General features: G+C 42.3%; 1 protein-coding gene across 5 annotated transcripts in view; it reads left to right on the top strand.

The window, feature by feature from the left end:
* The first annotated feature begins 279 nt into the window (after nucleotides 1-279).
* The window catches only part of EDC3 (enhancer of mRNA decapping 3), a 65,608-nt gene continuing 40,555 nt past the window's right edge, over nucleotides 280-25,332 (top strand). The window contains exons 1-4 of one of the 5 annotated variants that reach the window (XM_054667047.1): nucleotides 532-695; nucleotides 9,651-9,739; nucleotides 21,706-21,887; nucleotides 24,758-25,077. In XM_054667047.1, coding sequence (XP_054523022.1) covers nucleotides 21,724-21,887; nucleotides 24,758-25,077 — 484 coding nt within the window. In that variant the 5' untranslated portion in view covers nucleotides 532-695; nucleotides 9,651-9,739; nucleotides 21,706-21,723. Of the gene's footprint in view, nucleotides 390-511; nucleotides 696-9,650; nucleotides 9,740-19,826; nucleotides 19,909-21,705; nucleotides 21,888-24,757; nucleotides 25,078-25,332 lie in introns of those variants that run through there. The other 4 variants (XM_016927193.4, XM_054667045.2, XM_054667046.2 and 1 more) reach the window with 4 other exon arrangements.

Raw genomic sequence — 25,332 nt, 5'->3', positions numbered from 1 at the left:
AAATGCCAAGGGTAGAAGAGCGGCACTTTCCTGTGTACTGAGTATGGGGGAAGGGAGAGCAGTCAAGCACGGACTGGCTGATTCTAACCCCCAAATGGGCTGAAGCTGATACGCTTTGAAGATCGACCACGGCAGGAATATCTTGTTTTCTTTAATCCATCAGGGGGTTGTCGCACTTATTAAGTCCCACAGCTGCAGTTTAGCACGGAGGGGCTGTCACGTCACCAGGCCTCCCGGAAAGTCCTCCGCTCCAGCTCTGCGATTGGCGCTGGGGTAACAGGAGGGGAAGCGGGTGCTTTTCATCGAGCCTGCAAGAGGGGGACCCAGGCATCGAGGCTGGGGAGTCGTGGGTAGAGCCTCGATTCCAGCCAAGACGCCACAGGACATAAGTAAGCGTGGAGCGCAAAATGACTACCCAAGCGCAATTCTGTAAGGCCGAAGGGACGTTCTTCCAACCTCTTAAATTTCCCGGGTGCCACGCCCCTCAATTGCCGGCCCTGGATTCCAAGCTGTCGCGCCGGAAGTGACCTCACGGTGGTGGCGTGGAGACGTGGGGGCGCTTCCGGCGGCGGCGGCGGTGGTGAAGGCCGAAGCTGTGGGGGTGGGCGTGGAGAGAATTCTTCTGTGGGTCCTCTGGTGTTGCGTGGTCGGCTTGGTGTGGTGTGCGGAGGAGCTCCAGGCCCGTCGGCGCGGAGGTGGGAGCGAAGGGAGGCTACTGGTTTGTGGACGCTCGTGGGAGGGGGCTGCCGGGGTTGCTTTAGGCTTCAGAGTTCCAGGCCTCGTAGACCTTTATAGAGGCAGGCAGGCAAGAGCTGGGGGCTTCATCGGATGAGCAGGGGACCAGGTACTACGGGCGGCCCCAGGAGTTTGGTTTGAGGTGGAAGGCTGAGGACTGCAGGATTCTAAATAGTATGGGGATTGTGTGGGGAGTGAGGCATTAGCTGCTTGGGCCCTTAGTCCAGCCTTGTTGGTGGCTGCTGCAGTTCCTTGGCTCACTCACTCTGTTCTTCGTGCCTCAGTTTCCCTTTGCATAATGAGATACGGTGGCAGAGAAGAACGCCAGTGCCACATCCATGACTGATAGCTTGAGGACGGAGATGAACTGGAGGGTAGAAAAAGAGGATGCCTGAGAAATTTATACCTACCAGGTCACATCTTCGAATCCCAGGAAGTTATCCCTGGATTCATTTCTGCCTTTGATGCAAGTCTGTGGTTCTTTTCAGTACGCTTTGTGTGATACTGATTGTATTTATCAATACTTGACTTGTTGAGTGGTTAAAGTGTTTTGGTTTGTGGGAGGCATAGCCCTTGTTGGCTTGGTCAGTTAATTTTCAATTAATCTCCCAATAGCAATTGCTTCGCCTAACTCTTCAATTGGGAGATTAGTTGAAAATCAACTGACCAAGCCAATAGTCTTCTCCTGTGGTTACAGGTGAGGAACTTGCGACCCAGAATGGTTTTTCTTCTCTTCCTTTGCCACAGACCAAACCGATTTCAGTCTGCTGTCTCAAATACAGGTCTTCACCCCACCAAAACAGAATGGCTGTCTCCAAGCAGTTTAGTATTTCAACTGGACACCCAGATGGATCCTAATCTTTTTTTTTTTTTTAATGAATGGCAGATTACGTGTACTGAGCACAAAATCCTCTTAGATAGTTTCTCTGTATGATGTAAAAATGGTTGTAAAAACATGACTTTTTGTTTATTACCAATTTCTTGGTAGAGCCTCCTTGGCATAGGGCTGTGGGGCTAGAAAAGTGTCTCAAAATTTTTTACCTGTGACCCACAGTTAGATATATTATACATCATGACTTATTGTGCCCCTGCACACTCAGTGTGTACACACACACACCAATGAAAAGTTTACTTACCCTTTCTACAGAAGATGCACTCTAAAAAAATATTGGTTGCAACTCACTAAATTGAGTCTGACCCCTAATAGGTCATGACGTATAGTTTGAAAAATATTAAGGCCGGGCACTGTGGCTCACGCCAGTAATCCCAGCACTTTGGGATGCTGAGGCGGGTGGATCACCTGAGGTCAGGAGTTGGAGACCAGTCTGGCCAACGTGGTGAAACCCCGTCTGTACTAAAAATACAAAACTTAGCTGGGTGTGGTGGTGGGTGCCTATAATCCCAGCTATTTGGGAGGCTGAGGCAGGAGAAACGCTTGAACCCGAGAGGGAGAGGTTGCAGTGAGCCAAGATATGCTACTGCACTCCAGCCTGGGCAACAAGAACTAAACTCCTTCTCAAAAAAAGAAAAGAAAAGAAAAATATTAGACTAGGGCCGAGTGCAGTGGTGGGAGGATTGCTTAAGGCCAGCCTGGGCAACATAGCAAGACTCTATCTCTAAGAAAAACAACATTAGAAAATGTTTAAAATCCTTGCCATTTGTGAGATTCTGTAATTAATACAAAATGGAAGATGTATCGTTTTTCTTTTCTTATCCAGAGAAGGGCTTACTAGAGTTCTCCTAAATTCAGCCAGAACAACAGGACAGGACATCCAAATTGTGTCTCAAAGGAGTGTAGTGACCATAATGATAGTGTGTCAGAATTTTAGCAAGGCATTTATGAAGTTTTTTTTTTTGAGATGGAGTCTCACTCCATTGCCCAGGTTGGACGGAGTGCAGTGGTGCAATCTCTGCTCACTGTAACCTCTGCCTCCTGGTTCAAGCGATTCTCCTGCCTCAGCCTCCCAAGTACCTGAGATTACAAGCATGCACCACCACGCCTGGCTAATTTTTGTATTTTCAGTAGAGATGGGGTTTCACCATGTTGGCCGGGCTGGTCTCGAACTCCTGACCTCAGGTGATCCACTCACCTCAGCCTCCCAAAGTGCTGGGATTACAGGTGTGAGCCACCACGCCTGGTCTTACTAAGTCTTACGATAACTGAGTGGGCGAGATGGAGGAATTTGCCAGATTGTGGTAGTTAGATGGAGTCATGAGTTTGAAAATCTATGTATGGAGAGGTTTGATTTGTGGACACTACTGACAGCTGGAATTCCAGTGATCTGAACTGGGATTTCATCACTTTCTTTATATACTTCATGTATTTGAGACCTTATCTAGAGGGTTTGCTCATTGGATTTGGTGCCTTTGTGAAGTAAAGAAAGAGTCATTTGGTTGGTGATTGCCAGAATGGGAAAAGATCTCAATATTTTTGCTCAGTGCTGTTTAATGAAATGAAGGAAGCATGTATAAATGTGAGAAATTACGCTTGGGTCCAAAAAAAATCAACTATACCTATTGGGGGAGGGTGGAGATGTGACCTCACAGGAGTTCTATAATAAAAAGATGTGATGTTTTAATCACCAATCAGTGGTGTGGTTAAGAAGGCTGTGAGAAGAACCGATGTGACCTGCATTAGTATATTGTATCAGGAAAATGCAAAATCTAGAATGAGAAAGGTTGCATCACTAGTAGGCTTGTACCTGGAATATTAGGTTTAGATCTAGATGTGCTAAGAGTAAATTTATGGGCAGAAGTCAAAAGTTTGAAGATATGGTGGTGTTGCTTTGGCATGAATGATTATTTTTCTCCTTGTCATTTCAGGCTTTCAGGTATAGGCTGGGTTACTGGTCTTAAAACGTTTCTTCTTGAGAATGTCTAAAAGACTGTGGAATCTGTTAGATCTTATATACTTTTAAGTTGGCACCTGAAACTTTTCATCGTAGATTTACATAGTGTAATTATTTAATTTTAAATAGTTTAGGATGTAATTTCTGACAAGTAAATATTGACTTCTTAAAAATAAATATAAAATTACCTAAATACAATATCAATTTGATGTTGTAAAAACATACAACTAAACTTTTGAAACAAAGACTGTAAGAAATACATAACATAGCTTATTACATTACTTGATTTTCAGATGTTAAGCCCATCTTGCATTTGTGAAATGAACCCCGCTTAGTAATGTATCTACTACTTTTTACATATAGATGGATTCAATTTGCTAACATTTTGTTAATTTTTGTGACTATGTTCATGATGGATATTGGTCTGAGGTTTCCTTTTTTTTATGTCATCTTTGGCCTTAGTAGCAGAGTAATTATGACCTCATAAAATGAATTGGGAAGTGTTCCTTCCTCCTCTGTTTTCTGAAATAGTTTGTGTAGGATTGGTATTATTTCTTACGTGTTTCATAGAATTTACCAGTGAAGTCCTGTGGGCCTGGGTTTTTCTCTCTGGGAAGATTTTACTAATTCAATTTCTTAATATAGTTAGTTGAGTTAGTTTTGGTCATTTTTATCATTTTGGGAGTTTGTTCATTACATATTTTTCCTTTTTCTTTTTGAACTTGTATCCATTCCACTTTTCCCACAGAATTTTATCCTAAAGCAAAAGTCAACTTTCTGTCAAAGGCCAGATGAAAGGCTTTATGGGCCACATGGTTTCTGTGATTACTGCTCAACTCTCACTGTAGTGAGAAAACAGCCATAGACAATATGTGGCCGGGTGTGGTGGCTCACGCCTGTAATCCCAGCACTTTGGGAGACTGAGGCAGGTGGATCATGGGGTCAGGAGATCGAGACCATCCTGGCTAACACAGTGAAACCCTGCCTCTACTGAAAAATACAAAAAAAATTAGCCGGGCGTGGTGGCGGGCGCCTGTAGTCCCAACTACTCAGGAGGCTGAGGCAGGAGAATGGCGTGAACCCGGGAGGTGGAGCTTGCAGTGAGCAGAGATTGTGCCACTGCACTCCAGCCTGGGTGACAGAGCGAGACAGTGTCTCAAAAAAAAAAAATTTAGCTGGGTGTGGTGGTGGGCGCCTGTAGTCCCAGCTATTCGGGAGGCTGAGGCAGGACCCGGTCTCTACTAAAAATACAAAAGTTAGCTGGGAGTGGTGGCAGGCACCTGTAGTCCCAGCTACTTGGGAGGCTGAGGCAGGAGAATCGCTTGAACCCGGGAGGTGGAGGTTGCAGTGAGCTGAGATCGCTCCACTGCACTCCAGCCTGGACGACAGAGCAAGACTCTGTCTCAAAAAAACCCCAAAAAACCCAGAAAATAGCCGTAGATAATATGCAAGTATTTGTGTGTAGTTGTGTTCCAATAAAACTTTATTGGTAGCAGACCAGATCTGGTTTAGGGCTGTAGTTTTCCTACCCATCCTAAAGTAATAAATTTTATGCCTGAAAATTTAAAATTGATCATCTAGTTATCCACACAGATCAGGTTTATGAGAGGAGCGTGGAAGTTGATTCCCTTGCTTGCATATCTTTGTGTACCCCCTACGGACATGTGTATTCCAGTTTAAAGACCAGGACTTGATTTCCAAGATGTTGTAGAGGGAATTCATGTATTTTTGTAATTTTGTTTGGGTGAGAAGTGAGGTGGCCCTCACAGCGCCATAACTTAAGTTCCCTATGTGATCGGTATTCTTTCTGGCAAAAGGAGACATTTGAACTAAAATTTTTTATGTTGTAGACACTATATGGATTATCTCATTTAATCTTAAAATAATCCATATAGTATCTTAACATAATTCATATAGTGGTTCTATGAGATAGGGGTATAATTGGCATAATTCCCTACAGATGAGGCAGTTGAGACTCAGATTAGGTAATTTGCCCAGGTCGTAGTGCTGGTTAGTAAGGAAGTACAGAAGTGAACCAGGGGCTGTGATGTCTGATTTCATTTTTTTCTTTTTTTTTTTTTTGAGACAGGGTCTTGCTCTGCCACCCAGGCTGGAGTGCAGTGGTGCAATCTTGGCTCACTGCAACCTCTGCCTCCCAACACTTCTGACTAATTTTTTGTATTTTTTCTAGAGACAGAGTTTTGCCATGTTGCCCAGGCTGGCTTTGAACCCCTAGGCTCAAGCGGTCAGCCCTCCTTGGCCTCCCACAGTGCTAGGATTGCAGACACTAGCCACCTGAGGCGTGAGCCACCACACCCAGTGTGATTTCAGAATTTTACTCTCTTTTCACCATGCTGCCTTTTATGGAAGATATGGGTTTAGTACTGGATTTAGATAGGGGATTGTGCTGGATTTCTTTTTCTGAGGCGGGGTGGGGGTGGGGGTGGAAACAGTCTTGCTATGTTGTCCAGGCTGGTCTGAAACTCCTGGCCTCAAGTGATCCTCCTGCCTCAGCCTTCCAAAGTGCTGGGATGTAGGGCCTGAGCCATGATGCTGGGTTGCATATTTTCTTTTAAGATCTCTGCCATTCCCAATATTTTGATTCAACAAACACCTTTCCTGTTGTATGGAACAATTCCTAGTTTCTCAGAAATCTATAACTAACTACTCACTCATCCACAGCTGTTAATTATAATTGTTTTTAGCAGGCCAAGGGTTGTTCATTGGATCTGAATGCTGTGAGTTGTCTGATGTGGCACAGAGATGGAGGTAGCTAGATTTGTAATTGGCAACTTGTTTATGTGTAATTTATGGATCATTTGGGCAGCTGCCTTAGTAATATAATAGATGGAAGAGTGTTTAGCGCTATCTGACTTTGTTATCCAAAGGCTTATCAGAATAATGATAAAGTCCCATTACTTATCTGGCATTCAGTAGTCTGGAAATGCTGATAGTTCAGCATTTGAGCAAAATAGTCCCATAATTAAAAGTAATCTGGAAAATCTTGATTATGTCACATCTGTGGCTCCCTTCCTAGCTACACAGATTGTTAGGATAGATTTTAATAACAAGTTGGCAAAATAAGTGTTGGTTAGCTAGCTGCACAAACATTGCATTTTTTTGAAATATTTAACATTGTTGAATACTACACAGAAAAATTAGTTTTTTTTAGAAGTGGAATTGTTTGAAGGATTTATTGTCATGAATAGGCTTTACAGGGAAGATGTATTTTTTTTTATTGTACATCAAATCCTGTCAGCAAACTTACACAAGAAGTAGTAATGTATTGATGAGATGAAGGATATTCCAAAGTAGCTAGATTTGTAATTGGCAACTTGTTTATTTGTATAAGAACAAAGTGGTAAATGGATTAAAGTATTCTTACCTGGAGGTGTTTAAGAAATGGAGGCAGGGCCGGGCGCAGTGGCTCACGCCTGTAATCCCAGCACTTTGGGAGGCCGAGGCGGGCGGATCATGAGGTCAGGAGATCGAGACCATGCTGGCTAACACGGTGAAACCCCATCTCCACTAAAAATACAAAAAATTAGCCGGGCGCGGTGGCGGGCGCCTGTAGTCCCAGCTACTCAGGAGGCTGAGGCGGGAGAATGGCGTGAACCCAGGAGGCGGAGCTTGCAGTGAGCCAAGATAGTGCCACTGCAGTCCGGCCTGGGCGAAAGAGCGAGACTCCGTCTCAAAAAAAGAAAAAAAAAAAAGAAATGGAGGCAGAAGGAAGACAAATAAGACTAAATGAACTTTGGTAGCAAGTTCTTGACTCTGAATAGTAATTCACAACATCTCTGAATTCAATAGTCATTACAATTTTAGGAATAATTTATTGGGAGAAAAACAGTATCAATGAAGCAAGAGTAAATAAGAAGTATGTTTAAGAAAATATCAAAACCATTGCACCCCACCAGAATGAGTAAGTTGAAGAGAACAATAGTACCAAGTTTTGGCAAGATGAGGAGCAGAAAGAACTCATGTATGGTGGGTTGTATAAATGTAGATGGTAATACAAAATGGTACAACCACTTTGGAAAACTGTTTAGTGGTTCCTAATAAAGTCATAAATATAACATGACTTCCTGTGTTATATGCCCAGTAGAAATGGATGTATTTGTCCATCGCGGAAATATACTGTATACAGTTTAAGAATATTATTTGTAATAAGTCAGAACTAGAAATAACCCAACTATGTATCAGCAGTAGAATGGATAAATACATTGAGGCATGCTTACAGAAAACAGCACAGCTATGAGAAAGAATAAACTTCTGATACATGCAACAATGGGGATGAATCTCACAAATGTACTTTTTTTTTTTTTTTTTGGGACAACATCTCACTCTGTCACCCATACTGGAGTGCAGTAGCAGGATCTTGGCTCACTGCAACCTCCGCCTCTCCAGTTCAAGCGATTCTTGTGCCTCAGCCTCCTGAGTAGCTGGGATTACAGGCATGTGCCACCACGCCCAGCTAATTCTTTGTATTTTTAGTAGAGACAGGGTTTTGCCATGTTGGCTAGATTGGTCTTGAACTCTTGACCTCAAGTGATCCACCCGCCCTGGCCTCCCAAAGTGCTCGATTACAGGCATGAGCCACCATGCCTGGCCTCACAGATGTACTTTTGAGCAAAAGAAGACAAACACTCTGAAAGAGAACCTTTATGATTCTGTTTATGTGAAGCTCAAAATCAGGCTCAAATAATCTTTCATGATAGATGTCAGAATAATAACTACCTGTAGGAGGACACAATGGAGCCTTTTGAGGTGTTGGAAATAGTCTGTCTTGTTTTGAGTGGTGGTCACATGGGTGAATTGATATGTAAAATTTCATGGAGGTGTACACTTAAAATATGTAGACTGACTTACTGTATATGTTATACCTTGATAGAAAAGTAGAAAATAAAAGACAAGATTGGTTCCTTGTAGCTCCTGTATCTCCTGTACTTCTTTTGACGTGGAGGTATTAGCTCTATAATTGATGGAGCCGCTTCCCTAGTCCGATTAGGAACCCAGTTGATGGGCACTGTACTTGTTTTAGATTTACTGTTTTCTGTAAATAACATAATTTTCTTTATAGAACAAACCTGTTTGAGGAGTTTTGAGTAATGCTATTTTACCAAGGGAAGTTTCTGAGGAAAGGGAAGTTTGTTACACATTCAGTGGTTATATTTTTTAAAGTTTCTATTAATATTAACTACATAGAAGAACACTTATAAACGAGTATCTGCATTTTCAAAGTATTAAAAATTCCATTCAGTTACTACTACCATAATATAAACTTGAATGCACAACATCAGTGTCTTAAAGATATATGTTAAATAAAACAGTAGAAGCCTTTTCATATCTGGTTAATTTCTGGTGCTTTTTATTCTGCATCTATCTAAGCATCTGAGTAGAATTACGGTGGATTATAAATGATAGGAAAGGAAACTCATGCTTTTGTGACATTAGGCAAAGGTTGATCAGGAAGGGAAAAGAAGCCTAAAATGTGTGTATTTTGTGCTTTTTTACCATCATCATTATTGTTGAAATTGTGTTGCATTGAAAATTTACCCAAGGGCCAGGCACAGTGGCTCATGCCTGTAATCCCAGCACAGAGGCTGAGGTGAGCAGATCACCAGAGGGCAGGAGTTCGAGACCAGTCTGGCCAACATGGCGAAACCCCATCTCTACTAAAAATACAAAAATTAGCTGGGTGTGGTGGCGGGCGCCTGTAGTCCCAGCTACTCAGGAGGCTGAGGCAGGAGAATTGCTTGATTGAACCTGGGAGGCAGAAGTTGCAGTGAGCCAAGATTGCGCCACTGCACTCTAGCCTGGGTGACAGAGCAAGGCTCTGTTTCATTCTATAATAAATGTAACAAAAAAAAGCCTGTATGAGCCTGCTAATTCATTGTTCTTTTAATCTTCGGTTCTGTCCGCATAGTTTTATGATACTGGCTCAGTTAGATCACTAGAGAACTATCTAGAGTTTGATTAATCCCTAGAGCTGGACTCTTTCAGACTTAGTGTTTCTAATGGGACATACTGTTTTTTTTTTTTTTTTTTTTTTTTTTTTTGAGACAGGGTCTTGCTGTGTTGCCCAGCCCGGTCTTGAATTCCTGGACTCAAGTGATCCTCCTGCCTTGGCTTCCCAAACTCCTGGAATTACAACTGTGAGCCACTGCACCCAGCCAGGAGTGCTTTATTTTTATTTATTTTTTATTTTTTTCTAGACGGAGTCTTGCTCTGTTGCCCAGGCTGGAGTGCAGTGGTGCAGTGTCGGCTCACTGCAGCCTCCGCCTCTTGGGTTCAAGCAGTTATCCTGTCAGCCTCCTGAGTAGCTGGGATTACAGGTGCGCGCCACCATGCCATCCACGTCAGCCTCCCAAAGTGCTGGGATTATAGGCGTGAGCCATTGCGGCTGGCCTGGAGGAGTGCTGTATATGCTTTTTTGCCCCTTTCCCTTCATTTATGTATTTATTTTGAGACAAAGTCTTGCTCTTGTTAGCAGGCTGGAGTGCAGTGGCGCAATTTCGGCTCACTGTATCCTCTGCCTCTTGGGTTCAAGTGGTTTTCCCACCTCAGCCTCCTAAATAGCTGGGATTACAGGCACCCACCACCACACCTGGCTAATTTTTGTATTTTTAGTAGAGATGGGGTTTCACCATGTTGGCCAGGCTGGTCTCAAACTCCTCGGGTGATCCACCTGCCTCGGCCTCCGAAAGTGCTGGGATTATAGGAGTGAGCCACCGTGCCTGGCCTATTTAATTTTTTTTGAGATGGAGTCTTGTTCTTGTTGCCCAGACTGGAGTGCAATGGTGTGATCTCAGCTCACTGCAACCTTCGCCTCCGAATTTCAAGTGACTCCCCTGCCTCAGCCTCCCAAGTAGCTGGGATTACAGGCATGCACCACCATGCCTGGCTAATTTTTTTTTTTTGAGACCGAGTCTTGTTCTCGTTGCCCAGGCTGGAGTGCAATGGCACGATCTCAGCCCACTGCATCCTCCGCCTCCCGGGTTCAAGTGATTCTCCTGCTTCAGCCTCCTGAGTAACTGGGATTACAGGAACACGCCACCACATTTGGCTAATTTTTGTATTTTTAGTAGAGACGGGGTTTCACCTCGTTGGTCAGGCTGGTCTCAAACTCCTGACCTTGTGATCCACCTGCCTCAGCCTTCCAAAGTGCTGGGATTACAGGCGTGAGCCACTGTGCCCGGCCAATTTTGTATTTTTAGTAGTTATGGGGTTTCATCATGTTCGTCAGGCTGGTCTTGAACTCCTGACCTCATGTGATCCACCTGCCTTGGCATCCCAAACTGCTGGAATTATAAACGTGAGCCACCAAACTCAGTCGGGACATACTCTTTTACCAGAGGGGTGCTTTATATGCTTTTTTGCCCCTTTATGTCTGAAATTAGTATTTGAAAACAGCTTCAAGTGCTCGTTTCTTTTTTTAATGTAAAAACACTGAACCAGTGTTTCACTTTGTGCTTAACATGTGTATTTATATTCATCTGCTATCATCTGCTAGCTGTTTCCTGACTTCCTCGTGTGAGTGGGGAAGTGTTAGGTTTCATACCTTATATAGGATTTTGCATAGAGTATGCTTAAGGATACTGTATTTTTTAGAACCATTTTCAAAAAGAGCCAAGACATTTAGATATAAACATGTAGATACTCTAGATTTTGAGTAACTTCTGTCACGTTTATTATTTCTAATTCATTCATTGATTGATTAAATATTTATTGACTTCTTCCACTCTAGGCACTCTTATTGACTGAACAAGACTATGTCATTTGCCCTATTCTAGTGGGGTGACACACAGACTATCTATCTATCTAACTATATACTTTTTATTTTGAGACAGGGTCTCACTCTGTCATCTAGGCTGGGGTGCAGTGGCGTGATCATGGCTCATTGCAGCCTTGACCTTCCAGGCTCAAGCGGTCCTCCTGTCTCAGCGTTCTGAGTAGCTGTAGCTTGTATTACAGGCATGTGCCACCAAGCCTGGCTAGTTTTTTTAATTTTTTTGCAGAGATAGGGTCTCCCTATGTTTCCTAGGCTGGTCTCAAACTTCTGGACTCAAGCCATCCGCCCACCTTAGCCTCCCAGAATGCTGAGATTACAGGCATGAACCACCATGCCTGACCAACACACACAATATGAAGAAACAAGATAATTCATATAGTGATTGATTTTGAGATCATAACAGGATTTAAGGTGTTGGAGAATAACGATGAGTAGCCACGTTAGATTGGGTAGACAGGGAAGGCTTTTTTGAGATGGTCATGTTTTACCAGATGTCGGAAAGGCAGGATGGAACTAACCATTCATAGAGCTGGGGAAAGTGTTCTAGGAATAACTTGTGCAAAATTTGGGAAGCCTTGGCCTCCTAAAGTGCTGGGATTACAGGCATGAGCCACCATGCCTGGCCTAAAATTTCATTTTCAGTTGTTTGCTGCTGTGGTTGTTTTTTCTAGATCGAGCATATATCCTGTGACCTTGCTAAATTTCCTTATTAGTTCTAGTAGGACTTTTTATGGATTGACTGTAAACAGCTAATTATGTCATTGCAAATAAAGACAGTTTTACTGTCTTATTTAACTTTCTGGGTTTTTTTTTTCTTTTTCTTGTCTTATTGCACTGGCTAGGACCTACAGTTGATGAATATAAGTACAAGTGGTGAGAGTGGACATCCTTGCTTCATCCTCAGTATTTGGGGAAAGCATTTATTTCAACCCCACCTTTTTTTTTTTTTTTTTTTTTTTGAGACAAAGTCTCAGCTGGGCATGGTAGCTCATGCCTGTAATCTTAGCACTTTGGGACGCCAAGGTAGGCGGATAGCTTGAACTCAGGAGTTGGAAACCTGGGCAACATGGCAAAACCCCGTCTTACAAAAAATAAAAAAATTAGCTGGGTGTGGTGGTGTGGGCCTGTAGTCCCAGCTACTCAGGAAGTTGAGGTGGGAGGATCAATTGAGCTGTGAGGTCAAGACTAGCTTGGGCAGCAAAGTGAGACCCTGTCTCTACAAAACAGAAAATATTAGCTGGCCATGGTAGCACACACCTATAGTCCCAGCTACGCAGGAGGCTGAGGCGGGAGGATCACCAGAGCCCAGGAGCCCAGGAGGCTGCAGTGAGCCAAAAAAACAACAACAACAACAACAACAACAACAACAAAAAACAGAAACAAAAAACCAAAATATATAAAATAAAGACAGTGTCTGGCTCTGTTGCCCAGGCTGGAGTGCAGTGGTACAATCATAGCTCACTGTAGCCTCAAACTCCTGAGCTCTGTGATCTTCCTGCCTCAGCCTCTGAAAGTGCTGAGATTACAGGTGTGAGCCACCATGCCTGCCTGGCCTATTTCACCATTAAGTATCGTGTTAGCTGTAATTGTTTTGTAGACGCCAGCTTTCCCTCCCCTTTTTAAATATAGTGAATGATTGTTAAATTTTGTCCAAGTATCTTTCTGCATTTATTGATATGATTATACATGATTTCATCACTTATTTTGTTAATGTGATGGAAGGCATTGATTTTTTTTTAAATTAAACTTCTGAGATAGTTGTAGATTCACATGCCATTGTAAGAAATAATACAGAGAGATTCCTTATGCCCTACCCAGTTTTCCCTGTTGGTAACATCTTGCAAAACTGTAATACAGTATCACTACTAGGATATTGACATTGATATGGTCAAGATGTAAAATATTTCCATTACTACAAGAGTCCCGCATGTTGCTACTCTGTTGCCCAGGCTGGAGTACACTGTCACGACCTTGACCTCAGCTCACTGTGACCTCCGCCTCCCGGTGTCAAGTGATTCTCCTGCCTCAGCCTCCCGAGTAGCTGGGACTATAGGCGCTCGCCACCACGCCGGGCTAATTTTTGTATTTTTGGTAGAGACGAGGCTTTGCCATGTTGGCCAGGCTGGTTTTGAACTCCTGACCTCAGGTGATCCACCCTCCTCAGCCTCCCAAAGTGCTGGGATTACAGGCATCAGCCACTGTGCCCGGCCCTGTTCTCCATTTCTATAGCTTTGTCATTTCAAGAATGTTACACAAATGGAATCATACAGAACACAACCTCTTGGGGTTGGCATTTTTACTTTTTGCCCTGTGGTATGGATGTACCACTGTTTGTTTATTCACTCATTGAGGTTATCTGGGTTGTTTCCAGTTTGTTTGTGGTTTTTTTGAGTAAATGTGATATAAACACTTGTGTACAGGGTATTTTATTTTATTTTATTTTTTGAGACAGAGTTTCGCTCTTGTTGCCCAGAATGGAGTGCAGTGGCGCGATCTGGGCTCACCACAACCTCTGCCTCCCGGGTTCAAGCGATTCTCCCTCCTCAGCCTCCCGAGTAGCTGGGATTACAGGCATGCGCCACCGCTCCCAGCTAATTTTGTATTTTTAGTAGAGACAGGGTTTCTCCATGCTGGTCAGGCTGGTCTCGAACTCCCGACCTCAGGTGATCCACCTGCCTCGGCCTCCCAAAGTGCTGGGATTACAGGCGTGAGCCACCGCGCCCAGCCCACGTACAGGTTTTTGTGTGAACCTAGGTCTTCCTTTCTCTGGGATAAATGACCAGAAGTGCAACTGCTGGGTCATATTGTAGTTGCATGTTTAGTTTTTTGGTTTTTTTTTTTTTTTTTTTTTTTTTGAGATGGAGTCTTGCTCTGTTGCCCAGGCTGGAGTGCAGTGGCGCCATCTCGGCTCACTGCAAGCTCCACCTCTTCAGTTCATGCCATTCTCCTGCCTCAGCCTCCCGAGTAGCTGGGATTACAGGCGCCCACCACCATGCCCGGCTAATTTTTTTGTATTGTTAGTAGAGACGGGGTTTCACCGTGTTAGCCAGGATGGTCTCGTCTCCTGACGTTGTGATCCACCCGCCTTGGCCTCTCAAAGTGCTGAGATTACAGGCGTGAGCCACCGCGCCCAGCCTTGGGTTTTTTCTTTTTTTGCGACAGAGTCTCTGTTGCTCAGGCTAGAGTGCAGTGGTGCGATCACGGCTCACTGCAACCTGCGCCTCCCAGGTTCAAGCGATTCTCATGCCTTAGCCACTCAAGTAGCTGGGATTACAGGTGTGCGCCACCACACTTGGCTAATTATTGCATGTTTCGTTTTTTTAATAACCTGCCAGGATGTTTTCCAGAGTGGCTGTACTATTCAATATTTGGACTAGCAATGTATGAGTGATCCATTTTTTCCACATTCTTACTAGCACTTGGTGTTATCACTGTATTTTAGCCATTTTGAAAGGTGTATATTTCCTAGATACTACTCCTTTGTCTTTGTCAGATAGGTGCTTTGCAAGTATTTTCTCCCAGTCTGTGACTTGTTTTTTGTGGAATAAAAATTTTAATTTTCAAGAAGTCTAGTTGACCAGCTTTTCTTTTTATGGATTGTGCTTTTGGTGTCAAGTCTAAGAACTCTTTGCCTAGCCCTAGATCTTGAGGGTTTCTCTTATGTTTTTTATAAAAGTTTTAGAGTTTGATGTTTTACATTTAAGTTCATGATACATTTTGAGTAAATTTTTGTATAAAGTGTGAACCTTAGTTTGAGGTTCATTTTTTTGCTGATGGATTTACATTTGCTCCAGCGCTATTTGTTGTAAAAACTATGCTGCCTGCATTGAATTGTTTTTGCACTTTGTCAAAAATCAGTTTGGCATATTTTTGTGAGTCTGTTTCTGGGTTCTGCCTTCTATTTTATCGATTTACATGTTTGTCCCTCTGCCAATACTATATAGTCTTGATTATCATAATTGTGTAAGTCTTGAAATCAGGTAGACTGATTGTTCCCACTTTCTTATAAAAAATTGATTTAGCAGCCGGGCGTGGTGGCTCACGCCTGTAATCCAGCACTTTGGGAGGCTGAGGTGGGTGGATCACGGGGTCAGGAGTTCAAGACCAGCCTGGCCAAGATGGTGAAACCCTGTCTCTACTAAAAATACAAAAATTAGCCAGGCGTGGTGGTGAGCGCCTGTAATGCCAGCTACTCAGGAGGCTGAAGCAGAAAACTGCTTGCACCCGGGAGGTGGAGGTTGCAGTGAGCCGAGATTGCGCCACTGCACTCCAGCCTGGGCGACAAAGTGAGTCTCCGTCTCAAAAAAAATATTGATTTAGCTATTTTAGTTTCTTTGCCTTTCCATGTAAATTTTAGAACAACCTTGTCTATATCTACAGATCTTGCTGGGATTTTGATTAGAATTACATTAATCCTTTATACCAATTTGAGGAGGATTTATGTACTTTTTGTTGAGTCTTTTAATCCATGAACATGTTATATCTGTTATATTTAGCATTTTGATTTTTTCCTCAGTGTTGCATAGTTTTCAGTATACAAATCCTGTACCCTTTTTTTTTTAGATTTACACCTAGTACTTTATTTTTTGAGCAATTGTAAATGGTATTGTATTTTAAATTTCATTGCCCATGTGTTCATTGCTAATATACTGAAATAAGATTGGCTTTTGTATGTTTATCTTGTATCCCACAATCTTGCTGAACTCACTTGTTCTAAGACTTTTTGTAGATTATGGGGAATTTCTACATAGACAGTTACGTCATCTGCAAATGGGGATAGTTTTGTTTTTTCCTTTACAAACTGTATACCTTTTTTATCTGTTTCTTGCTTTATTGCAAGAACTTCTAGAGCTGTGTTGAGTAATAGTGGATATCTTTGCCTTGTTCATGTTCTTATAGGGAAAGCATTCAGTCTTTCACCATTTAGTATAATGTTAGCTGTAGGGACTTTTTAGATCCCTTTACCAGATTGATGAAGTTCCTCTCTATTCCCATTTTTCTGAGAGGCTTTTTTAAAAAAGAATGAATGGGTGTTCGATTTTGTCAAATGCATTTCTGTGTCAGTTGCTATGAACATGTGTTTTTCTTATTTAGCCTGTTAATATGGTAGATTACATTGACTGGCTTTCTGATCTTGAGTCAGCATTGCATCTTTGGAATAAACTCCACCTGGGTGTGGTGTATAATTCTTTTTTTTTTTTTTTTGAGATGGAGTCTTGCTCTGTCACCTAGGCCGGAGTGCAGTGGTGTGATTGCGGCTCACTGCAAGTTCATCCTCCTGGGTTCCCACCATTCTCCTGCCTCAGCCTCTCGAGTAGCTGGGACTCAGGTGCACGCCACCACGCCTGGCTAATTTTTTGTATTTTTAGTAGAGACAGGGTTTCACCGTGTTAGCTAAGATGGTCTTGATCTCCTGACCTCGTGATCCGCCCACCTTGGCCTCCCAAAGTGCTGGGATTACAGGCATGAGCCACCACACCTGGCTGGGTGTGGTGTATAATTCTTTACGTTTATTGTTTTGTTTTTTACTTTTATTTTAGAGATGGTGTCTTGCTTTGTTGCCCAGGCTGGAGTGCAGTGGTGTGATCATAGCTCACTCCATCCACTGACTCATGGGCCCAAGCTCCCTTCCTGCCTCAGGCTCCCAAGTAGCTGAGATTACTGGTATGCACCACTACACCTGTTTTTTTTTTGGTAGAAATAAGGTCTCACTGTGTTGCCCAGGCTGGTTTCAAACTCCTGGCCTCAAGCTATCCTCCCACCTTGGCCTCCCAAAGTGCTGGGATTACAGGTGTGAGCCACTGAGCCTGGATCATTATTATTGAATTGTTGGGTGATATTTTGATAAGGAATTTTATGTTTACATTCATGGGGGATAGTATTCTGTAGTTTTGTTCTTGTACTATTGTTGTCAGGTCCTGGTATCAAGATAATATTTCTGTATTTATTGATGTGATAACGTTTATGATTTTCTCATTCTGTTAAAATGATTTAAAATTGATCGATTTTTAAAATATCAAACCAATTTTGCATTCTAGGAGTAGAGACCTAAATACATGTGATATATTAGACTTTTAAAATTTATTGCTGGATTTGATTTGTTAATATCTTGTTGAGGATTTTTGGTCTATATTTGTGCAGGATGTTGATCTTTTTCTTATAAAGCCTTTGTGGGGAGGCTTTCACGTCAGAGTTATACTAGCTACATTGAACAAATTGGGAAATGCTTATTTCTTTTTTTTAATTTTTATTTTTGAGACAGAGTCTTGCTTTGTCACCTGGGCTGGAGTGCAGTGGCGTGATCTTGGCTAACTGCAACCTCCCTTCCTGGGTTCAAGCCATTCTCCTGCCTCTGCCTCTCGAGTAGCTGGGATTACAGGTGTGTACCACCACACCTGGCTAATTTTTTTTTTTGTATTTTTAGTAGAGATGGGGTTTCACCATGTTGGCCAGGCTGGTCTTGAACTCCTGAACTCAAGTGATCTACCCTCCTCAGCCTCCCAAAGTGCTGGGATTACAGGTGTGAACCACTGCGCCCAGCCTTTTTTTTTTTTTTTTTTCTGAGACGGAGTCTCACTCTGTCGCCCAAGCTGTAGTGCAAGGGTGTGATCTCAGCTCACTGCAACCTCCACCTCCCCATTTCAAGCGATTCTTCTGCCTCCGCCTCTTGAGTAGCTGGGATTACAGGCACATGCCACCATGCCTGGCTAATTTTTGTATTTTTAGTAGAGGCAGGGTTTCACCATGTTGGCCAGGCTGGTCACAAACTGCTGATCTCAAGTGATCCACCTGCCTCAGTCTCCCAAAGTGCTGGGATTACAGGCATGAGCCATTGCATCCAGCCTCATTCTCCTGTGTTTTCTAAAAGTTTGTATGAGATTGACATTATTTTTTTCCTAAAATGTTTGATAAAATTAACGAGTAAAGCTGTCTAGTTCAGACTTAGTTAAAAAGAAAAAGCCAGTAAAGCCATCTAGGCCTGGATTTTTCTTTGTAGGAAGGTTTTAAATTACATAATCAATTTGTTTTTTCCTATTAAATAGACTTTATTTTTTAGAGCAGTTTTAGTTTCAGGGAAAAATTGAGCCGAAAGTACAGAGGGTTCCCATATATCTCACTGTTGTCCCCCAGTAAGCCCTCTCTGCTGTCAACATTCCACACCACGGTCGTGTTTGTTACAATTGATGAACCTACACTGACACTTCGTTGTCATCCAGAGTCCATAGTTAACATTAGGGTTCACTCTTGGTGTTGTACATTCTATGGGTTTTGAAGTGACACATATCTACCATTATAGTATCAAACAGAATAGTTTCACTGCCCTAAAAATTCTCTTGTGTTCTGCCTGTTCACCTCCCACCCCCACCCCACCAACCACTGGCACCCACTGCTCCTTTTACTGTCTCCATAGTTTTGCCTTTTCCAGAAAACCTTGTAGCTAGAATCATATAGTATGTATGTATCCTTTTCACATTGGCTTCTTTCACTTAGTAATGTGCTTTTCAGTTTCCTCCATGTCTTTTCATGGCTTGATAGCTCATTTCTTTTTTGTGCTGAATAATATTCCACTGTCTGGGTGTGCCATAGTTCATTCATCCATTCACCTACTGAAGGATGTCTTGATTGCTTCCGAATTTGAGCAATTTTGAATAAAGCTGCTGTAAACATCCACGTGCAGATTTATGGTGGATGTAAGTTTTCAGTTCATCTGGGTAAATACCAAGGAGAGTGATTGCTGGATCAGATGGTATATTTAGTTTTGTGAGAAACTACCTTATTAATATGCATATGCAAGCTAGGCACAGTGGCTCATGCCTATAACCCTAGCACTTAGGAGGCCGAGGCAGACAGATCACTGAGGTCAGGAGTTCGAGACCAGCCTGGGCAACATGGTGAAACCCCTTTACTGAGGAAAAAAAAAACAACAACAAAAATTAGCTGGGTGTGGTGGCACGTGTCTGTAGTCCCAACTACTTGGAAGGCTGAGGCAGGAGAATTGACTGAAGAGGCAGAGGCTGCAATGAGCTGAGATTGTACCACTGCACTCTAGCCTGGGCGATAAAGATAGAGTGAGACTCAGTCTCCAAAAAAAAAAAAAGAAAAAAAAAGCTGGGCATGGTGGCTCATGCCTGTAATCCCAGCACTTTGGGAGGCTGAGGCGGGTGGATCATGAGGTCAGGAGTTCAAGACTAGCCTGACCAACATGGTGAAACCCCGTCTCTACTAAAAATACAAAAATTAGCCATGCGTGGTGGTGCATGCCTGTAATCCCAGCTACTCAGGAGGCTGAGGCAGGAGAATTGCTTGAACCTGGGAGGTGGAGGTTGCAGTGAGCTGAGATTGCGCCACCGCACTCCAGCCTGGGCGACAGAGTAAGACTCCATCTCAAAAAAAAAAAAAAAAGAAAAATGCATACTCAAAGTGGCTGCATCATTTTGCGTTCCTGTCAGCAATGAATGATGGTTTTTGTTGCTCCACGTCCTCGTCAGCATTTGGTGTTGTCAGTGTTTTGGATTTCGGCCATTCTGACAGGTGTGTAGTGGCATCTTATTTTTGTTTTAATTTCCATTAATTCCCTGATGATATGATGTAGAGCATCTTTTCATATGCTTGCCTGCCGTGTCCATGTCTTCTTTGGTGAAGTATCCTTTCGGGTCTCTTGCTCATTGTTTCATCAGGTTGTTCATTTTCTTATTGTTGAGTTTTAAGAGTTCTTGGTATGTTATGGATAACAGACCTTTATCAAATATGTCTTTCACAAATATTTTCTTCTAATTTGTGTCTTGTCTTATTCTCTTGATAAATTCAGTTTTTAAAATAGACATGCAGCTACTCAGATTTTTTATTTCTTGTATCAGTTTTGATAACTTTTGTCTAAGAAGTTCCCCATTTTGTCTAGTTGTCAAATTTGCTGGCATAAGGTTATTTTTTAATGTCTATGATGTCTCTTTGTTCATTTCTGATATTAATAATATGTGTTTTATGTTTTTTCTTTATTAGGTGTTTACCAACTTTATTAATATTTTCAAAGAGCTAATTTTTGTTTTATTTTTCTTAGTTGTTTCTTGTTTCATTGGTTTCTGCTCTTGATTTCCTTTCTATTAACATCAGGTTAATCTGTTCTTTTTTTACTAATACTTAAGATGGAAGCTTAGACAATTGATTTTAGACCTTTCTTTCCTAACAAGCACTTAAAGTTATAAATTCCCCCTTTTACGCACTATATTAAGCATGTCATACAAAAGCTGATGTTGTGTTTTCATTATCGCTGAGTTCGAACTATTTTTTGACTGCCCTTTTGATTTCTTCTTTTACCCATAGGTTATTTGGAAATGTCTTGCTTAATTTCCAAATATTTGGGAATATTCTAAATATCTATTTTTATCAATTTCAAATTTAATTCTGTTGTGGGTAGAGAATATATTTTATGTGATCTCAGTCTTTTTAAATTTATTCATACTTGTTTAAGGCCCAGCATATATGTGTGAACATTCTGTGTAGACTTGAAAAGGATATATATTCTGTAGTCGTTAGGTTTAGTGTTCTATAGTACCTTCAATTGGCTTTAAAAAATTTTTTTTTTTTTTTTTTTTTTGAGACAGAGTCTCTCTCTGTCGCCCAGGCTGGAGTGCAGTGGTGTGATCTCGGCTCACGGCAACCTCCACCTCCTGGGTTGACGCCATTCTCCTGCCTCAGCTTCCCAAGTAGCTGGGACTACAGGCACCCGCCACCACGCCTGGCTAATTTTTTGTATATTTTAGTAGAGACGGGGTTTCACCGTGTTAGCCAGGATGGTCTTGATCTCGTGACCTCGTGATCTGCCCGCCTCGCACCATTGCACTCCAGCCTGGGCAACAATAGTGAAACTCCGTCTCAAAAAAAAAAAAAACAACTATCCAGAATTTACTATTATTATTAATTATTATTATTATTATTATCATCAGCAAGAGTGGCATTACCAGTAATTTGTTTTTTAAATATATTATTTCTCAGCAACGTACTGTCTTTGAAAACATTTTGACAGCAGATTTATTAAAATACAATATAAACAGATTATAGTTTGTGTGATTTGATGTGTAATAAATATCTTTATCCAATGTATGCGCTTTAAAGCAATTATAAGATCTTTATATGTATTAAATATTATTTATTAATATGCATACTCCTGAAAAAAATTTTAATTTTTTTAAGATTTATTACCTCAGTTAACAATGTGATAGAATATGTTTTATTAACCAACACTTGGTACAGAGCCTGATATATTTGCTGAATTTAATTAAAAGTTTGTCTTTTCACCAAGGCACACTGAATAGTTCCTTCTCTTCACAGTGGTCTCACGTGTGAAACATGGCTACAGATTGGCTGGGAAGTATTGTGTCCATCAATTGTGGAGATAGCTTGGGTGTCTATCAGGGAAGAGTGTCAGCTGTGGATCAGGTCAGCCAGACCATTTCTCTCACCCGGCCTTTCCATAATGGAGTGAAGTGTCTTGTTCCAGAAGTCACCTTCAGGTGAGTGTCCTGACTGACTCTTCTGAATCCAACCTGGTGGTCTGTGGAGCTTGAACCTAGGTCTGATTGCTAGTATTCTCTTGGCATATGGCCGCTTTTTGTATTTTTAGTAGAGATGGGGTTTCACTGTGTTGGCCAGGCTGGTCTCGAACTACTGGCCTCAAGTAATCTGCCTGTTGTGGCCTCCCGAAGTGCTGGGATTTCAGGTGTGAACCACCATGCCCGGCCTATACTGTTTATTTCCTCTTTGCATTCTGATATTCATTCCTTGGCCTCCCCTTGATTAAAAACAACCCTCTCTCTTAGATCTTGCATTTGCCACTAGGTATTGTTGTGTCATTTCCCTTCCCTTTAACCCATAATCCTTGTCAGAGCCAAATAGTCTGCTTTCTCTATCTTTTGTGGCTTCATTCTCTAGAACCTCCGTACCCTACCATTATCTTTTTTTCTAACTTATCATCTTGCTGAATTAGTTTTTGCCAAGGTTACAAATAACCTAATGGCCAAATTCACTGACAGTATCTCAATCCCAATCTCATTTGGATGCTCCCTGATGGGTGCAGTGGCTTATACCTGTAATTCCAGCACTTTGGGAGGCCAAGGCAGCAGTATCACTTGAGGCTAGGATTTCAAAACTGGCTAGTCAACATAGTGAGACCTCGTCTTTACAAAAGAAAAATTTTAAAAATTAGCTGGGTGTGGTGGCATGTGCCTGTAATCCCAGCTACTCCTGGGGCTGAGACAGGAAGATCACTTGAGCCTAGGAGTTGGAGGCTGCAGTGAGCTATGATAGCACCACTGCACTCCAGCCTGGGTAATAGAGCAAGACCCTGTCTCTAAAAAAATAAATAAAAACAAAATGCTCCCTATCTTTTAAAGTACAGTACTGTCCTTTAGTTTCCCTGTCACCTCTTTGGTTTTTCTTTGCATGTATTCCACATATTCTTCCATTCCTTTACTTTTTTTGTTGTTTTTTATGTTCCTTTTCTTCTACTCACCTGTTAAGATTGAATTACTCAGGGTTCTGTCTTTGGTTCTTTTCTCAGCTTTTATTCTCTAGACAAACTCTTGTGTACTCTATACATTAATGAGACCTCAAATCTTTTTTTTTTTTTTTTTTTTTGATGGAGTCTCACTCTGTCACCCAGGCTGGAGTGCAGTGGCACGATCTTGGCTCACTGCAAACTCCATCTCCCGGGTTCATGCCATTCTCCCGCCTCAGCCTCCCGAGTAGCTGGGACTACAGGTGCCCGCCACCATGCCCGACTAATTTTGTTTTTGTATTTTTAGTAGAGACGGGGTTTCACCGTGTTAGCCAGGGTGGTCTCGATCTCCTGACCTTGTAATCTGCCCTTCTCGGCCTCCCAAAGTGCTGGGATTACAGGTGTGAGCCACCATGCCCAGCCAAGACCTCAAATCTTTAATTTAGTCCCATTATGAGACAGACACCTTGTCTGCTGGTCATTTCCATTGGACATCCCACAAGATATCTTAAATGCAAGATTTTCGGAGCTAATCTCGTTATGTTTTCCTGTAGATTTGTTTTTCCAAGGGCATACCCATTATTTATGACTAATAACACCTTTCCCCCATGTTAGAAACTTAGGAGTCATAATAAACTCTTCTTTCTCTTTAATCCTCGTGTTCAGTTAGTTGCCAAAATCGTATGGATTCGAAATGTCTCTTGATCCCTTCTCCCTTTGTATTACCGCTTGCTTGGTTCATCCCCTATTATTTCTTGCTTGGTCTTCTAACTGGTACCACTGCCTCTTTTTTCTTCTCCTTCCCTATAGCCACCAGGAAAATCCATTGTGATCATGATGTGGTCCTTGGTTACCTCTGCAACCTTACTTCCTGATGGCCTTCCACAAGCATCCATCCCTTTAGTATCACCATAACACTTGCAGTTCCTCACGTGGGCTATATTTTCTACATTTCCTCAGTCTCTGAGCCCCTACCTGAGATGCCTTTCTCCCTGCTGTTCTTTGCTTAGCCACTCATTCCCCCTGCCCTGGCCAGATTTAGCTTAAGTATTGCATTCATCTCCACCAGACTGACTTAAATATTTTGCTTTTAGGCTCTCTAGTCTCCTATGCACACCTCTGTCATAACATTTAACACTTTAAAAAAAAAATTTTTTTTTTTTTTTTGAGACAGAGTCTCACTTTGTTGCCCAGGCTGGAGTGCAGTGGTGCGATCTCTGCTCACTGCAACCTTTGCCTCCCAGGGTGAAATGATTCTCATGCCTCAGCCTCCTGGGTAGCTAGGATTGCAGGTGCGTACCACCACACCCGACTAATCATTTCTATTTAGTTGAGACAGGGTTTTGCCATGTTGACCAGGCTGGTCTCGAACTCCTGGCCTCAAGTGATTCGCCTGCCTCGGCCTCCCAAAATGCTGGGATTATAGGCATGAGCCATGGTGCCCAGCCCATTTAACATTTTTGATTGAATATGTACTTGTCTTTTCCACTGACCAGACTGAGTTCCCGTGGGCACGTAGTGGTTTTCATCTCTATATACCAGATCAAAATAGTTCCTAGCGCAGGGCTTACCACATAGTAAGTATTTTATATACTCCTGTTGAATGAGCAAGGGAGTGAATGAATGAACAAAAGCCATTAAACATTGTGGGAATGTAAGATTAATACAGTTTTGTTGTTAGCAATAGCCTCTTTTTAAAGGCTAGCATTGTGTCAGTTGGATAGTTGGTGGCTGACCCCTGTCCTTAAGCACACAGCCCCCTTTCCTAGCCTCTGATAACTCATTAAAATGCAGTCCTGCAAAGGGGTAGCTGTTTGCTAATGATCTCAGTTTCATCATTCTTACCACTATTATAATTTTGAGACTTGGCTTTTTTGTGTATTTCAGGGCAGGTGACATTACGGAGTTAAAAATTTTGGAGATACCAGGACCTGGAGACAACCAACATTTTGGAGACCTTCATCAAACAGAATTAGGCCCCTCTGGTGCTGGCTGCCAAGTGGGCATCAATCAGAATGGCACAGGCAAGTTGGTCAAGAAGCCAGCCTCTTCCAGCAGTGCCCCTCAGAATATCCCTAAGAGGACAGATGTGAAGAGCCAGGATGTTGCCGTTTCCCCGCAGCAGCAACAGTGCTCAAAGAGCTATGTCGACAGGCACATGGAATCCTTGAGTCAGTCCAAAAGTTTCCGTCGTCGGCACAACTCCTGTAAGTAGGGTCAAGTTGATATTTCTTCTCAATCTGGTGTTTCAGGGCCATAAGCCATAAGCACTGCTGCTCTTTAAACAAATCCTTTATTATTCTAATAAAATGGATGCTGGCTGAGCGTCACAGAAATACAACATGGTTCTCTTCCTCCAGGCCTCATTCCTCAAGATGTTAAGGGAAAGGAAATAAGCTGTTAGGGATGCCTGTGAGCTTCCTGCCCTCTCTTACCACTTCCTTCAGGAAAAGTCTGCCCAG

This window comes from Pan troglodytes, chromosome 16 (genome assembly GCF_028858775.2).
Source record: "Pan troglodytes isolate AG18354 chromosome 16, NHGRI_mPanTro3-v2.0_pri, whole genome shotgun sequence".
Taxonomy (NCBI): domain Eukaryota; kingdom Metazoa; phylum Chordata; class Mammalia; order Primates; family Hominidae; genus Pan; species Pan troglodytes.
Note: the sequence above shows the minus strand (reverse complement) of the source record. Positions and strands in the feature narration are given on the sequence as shown.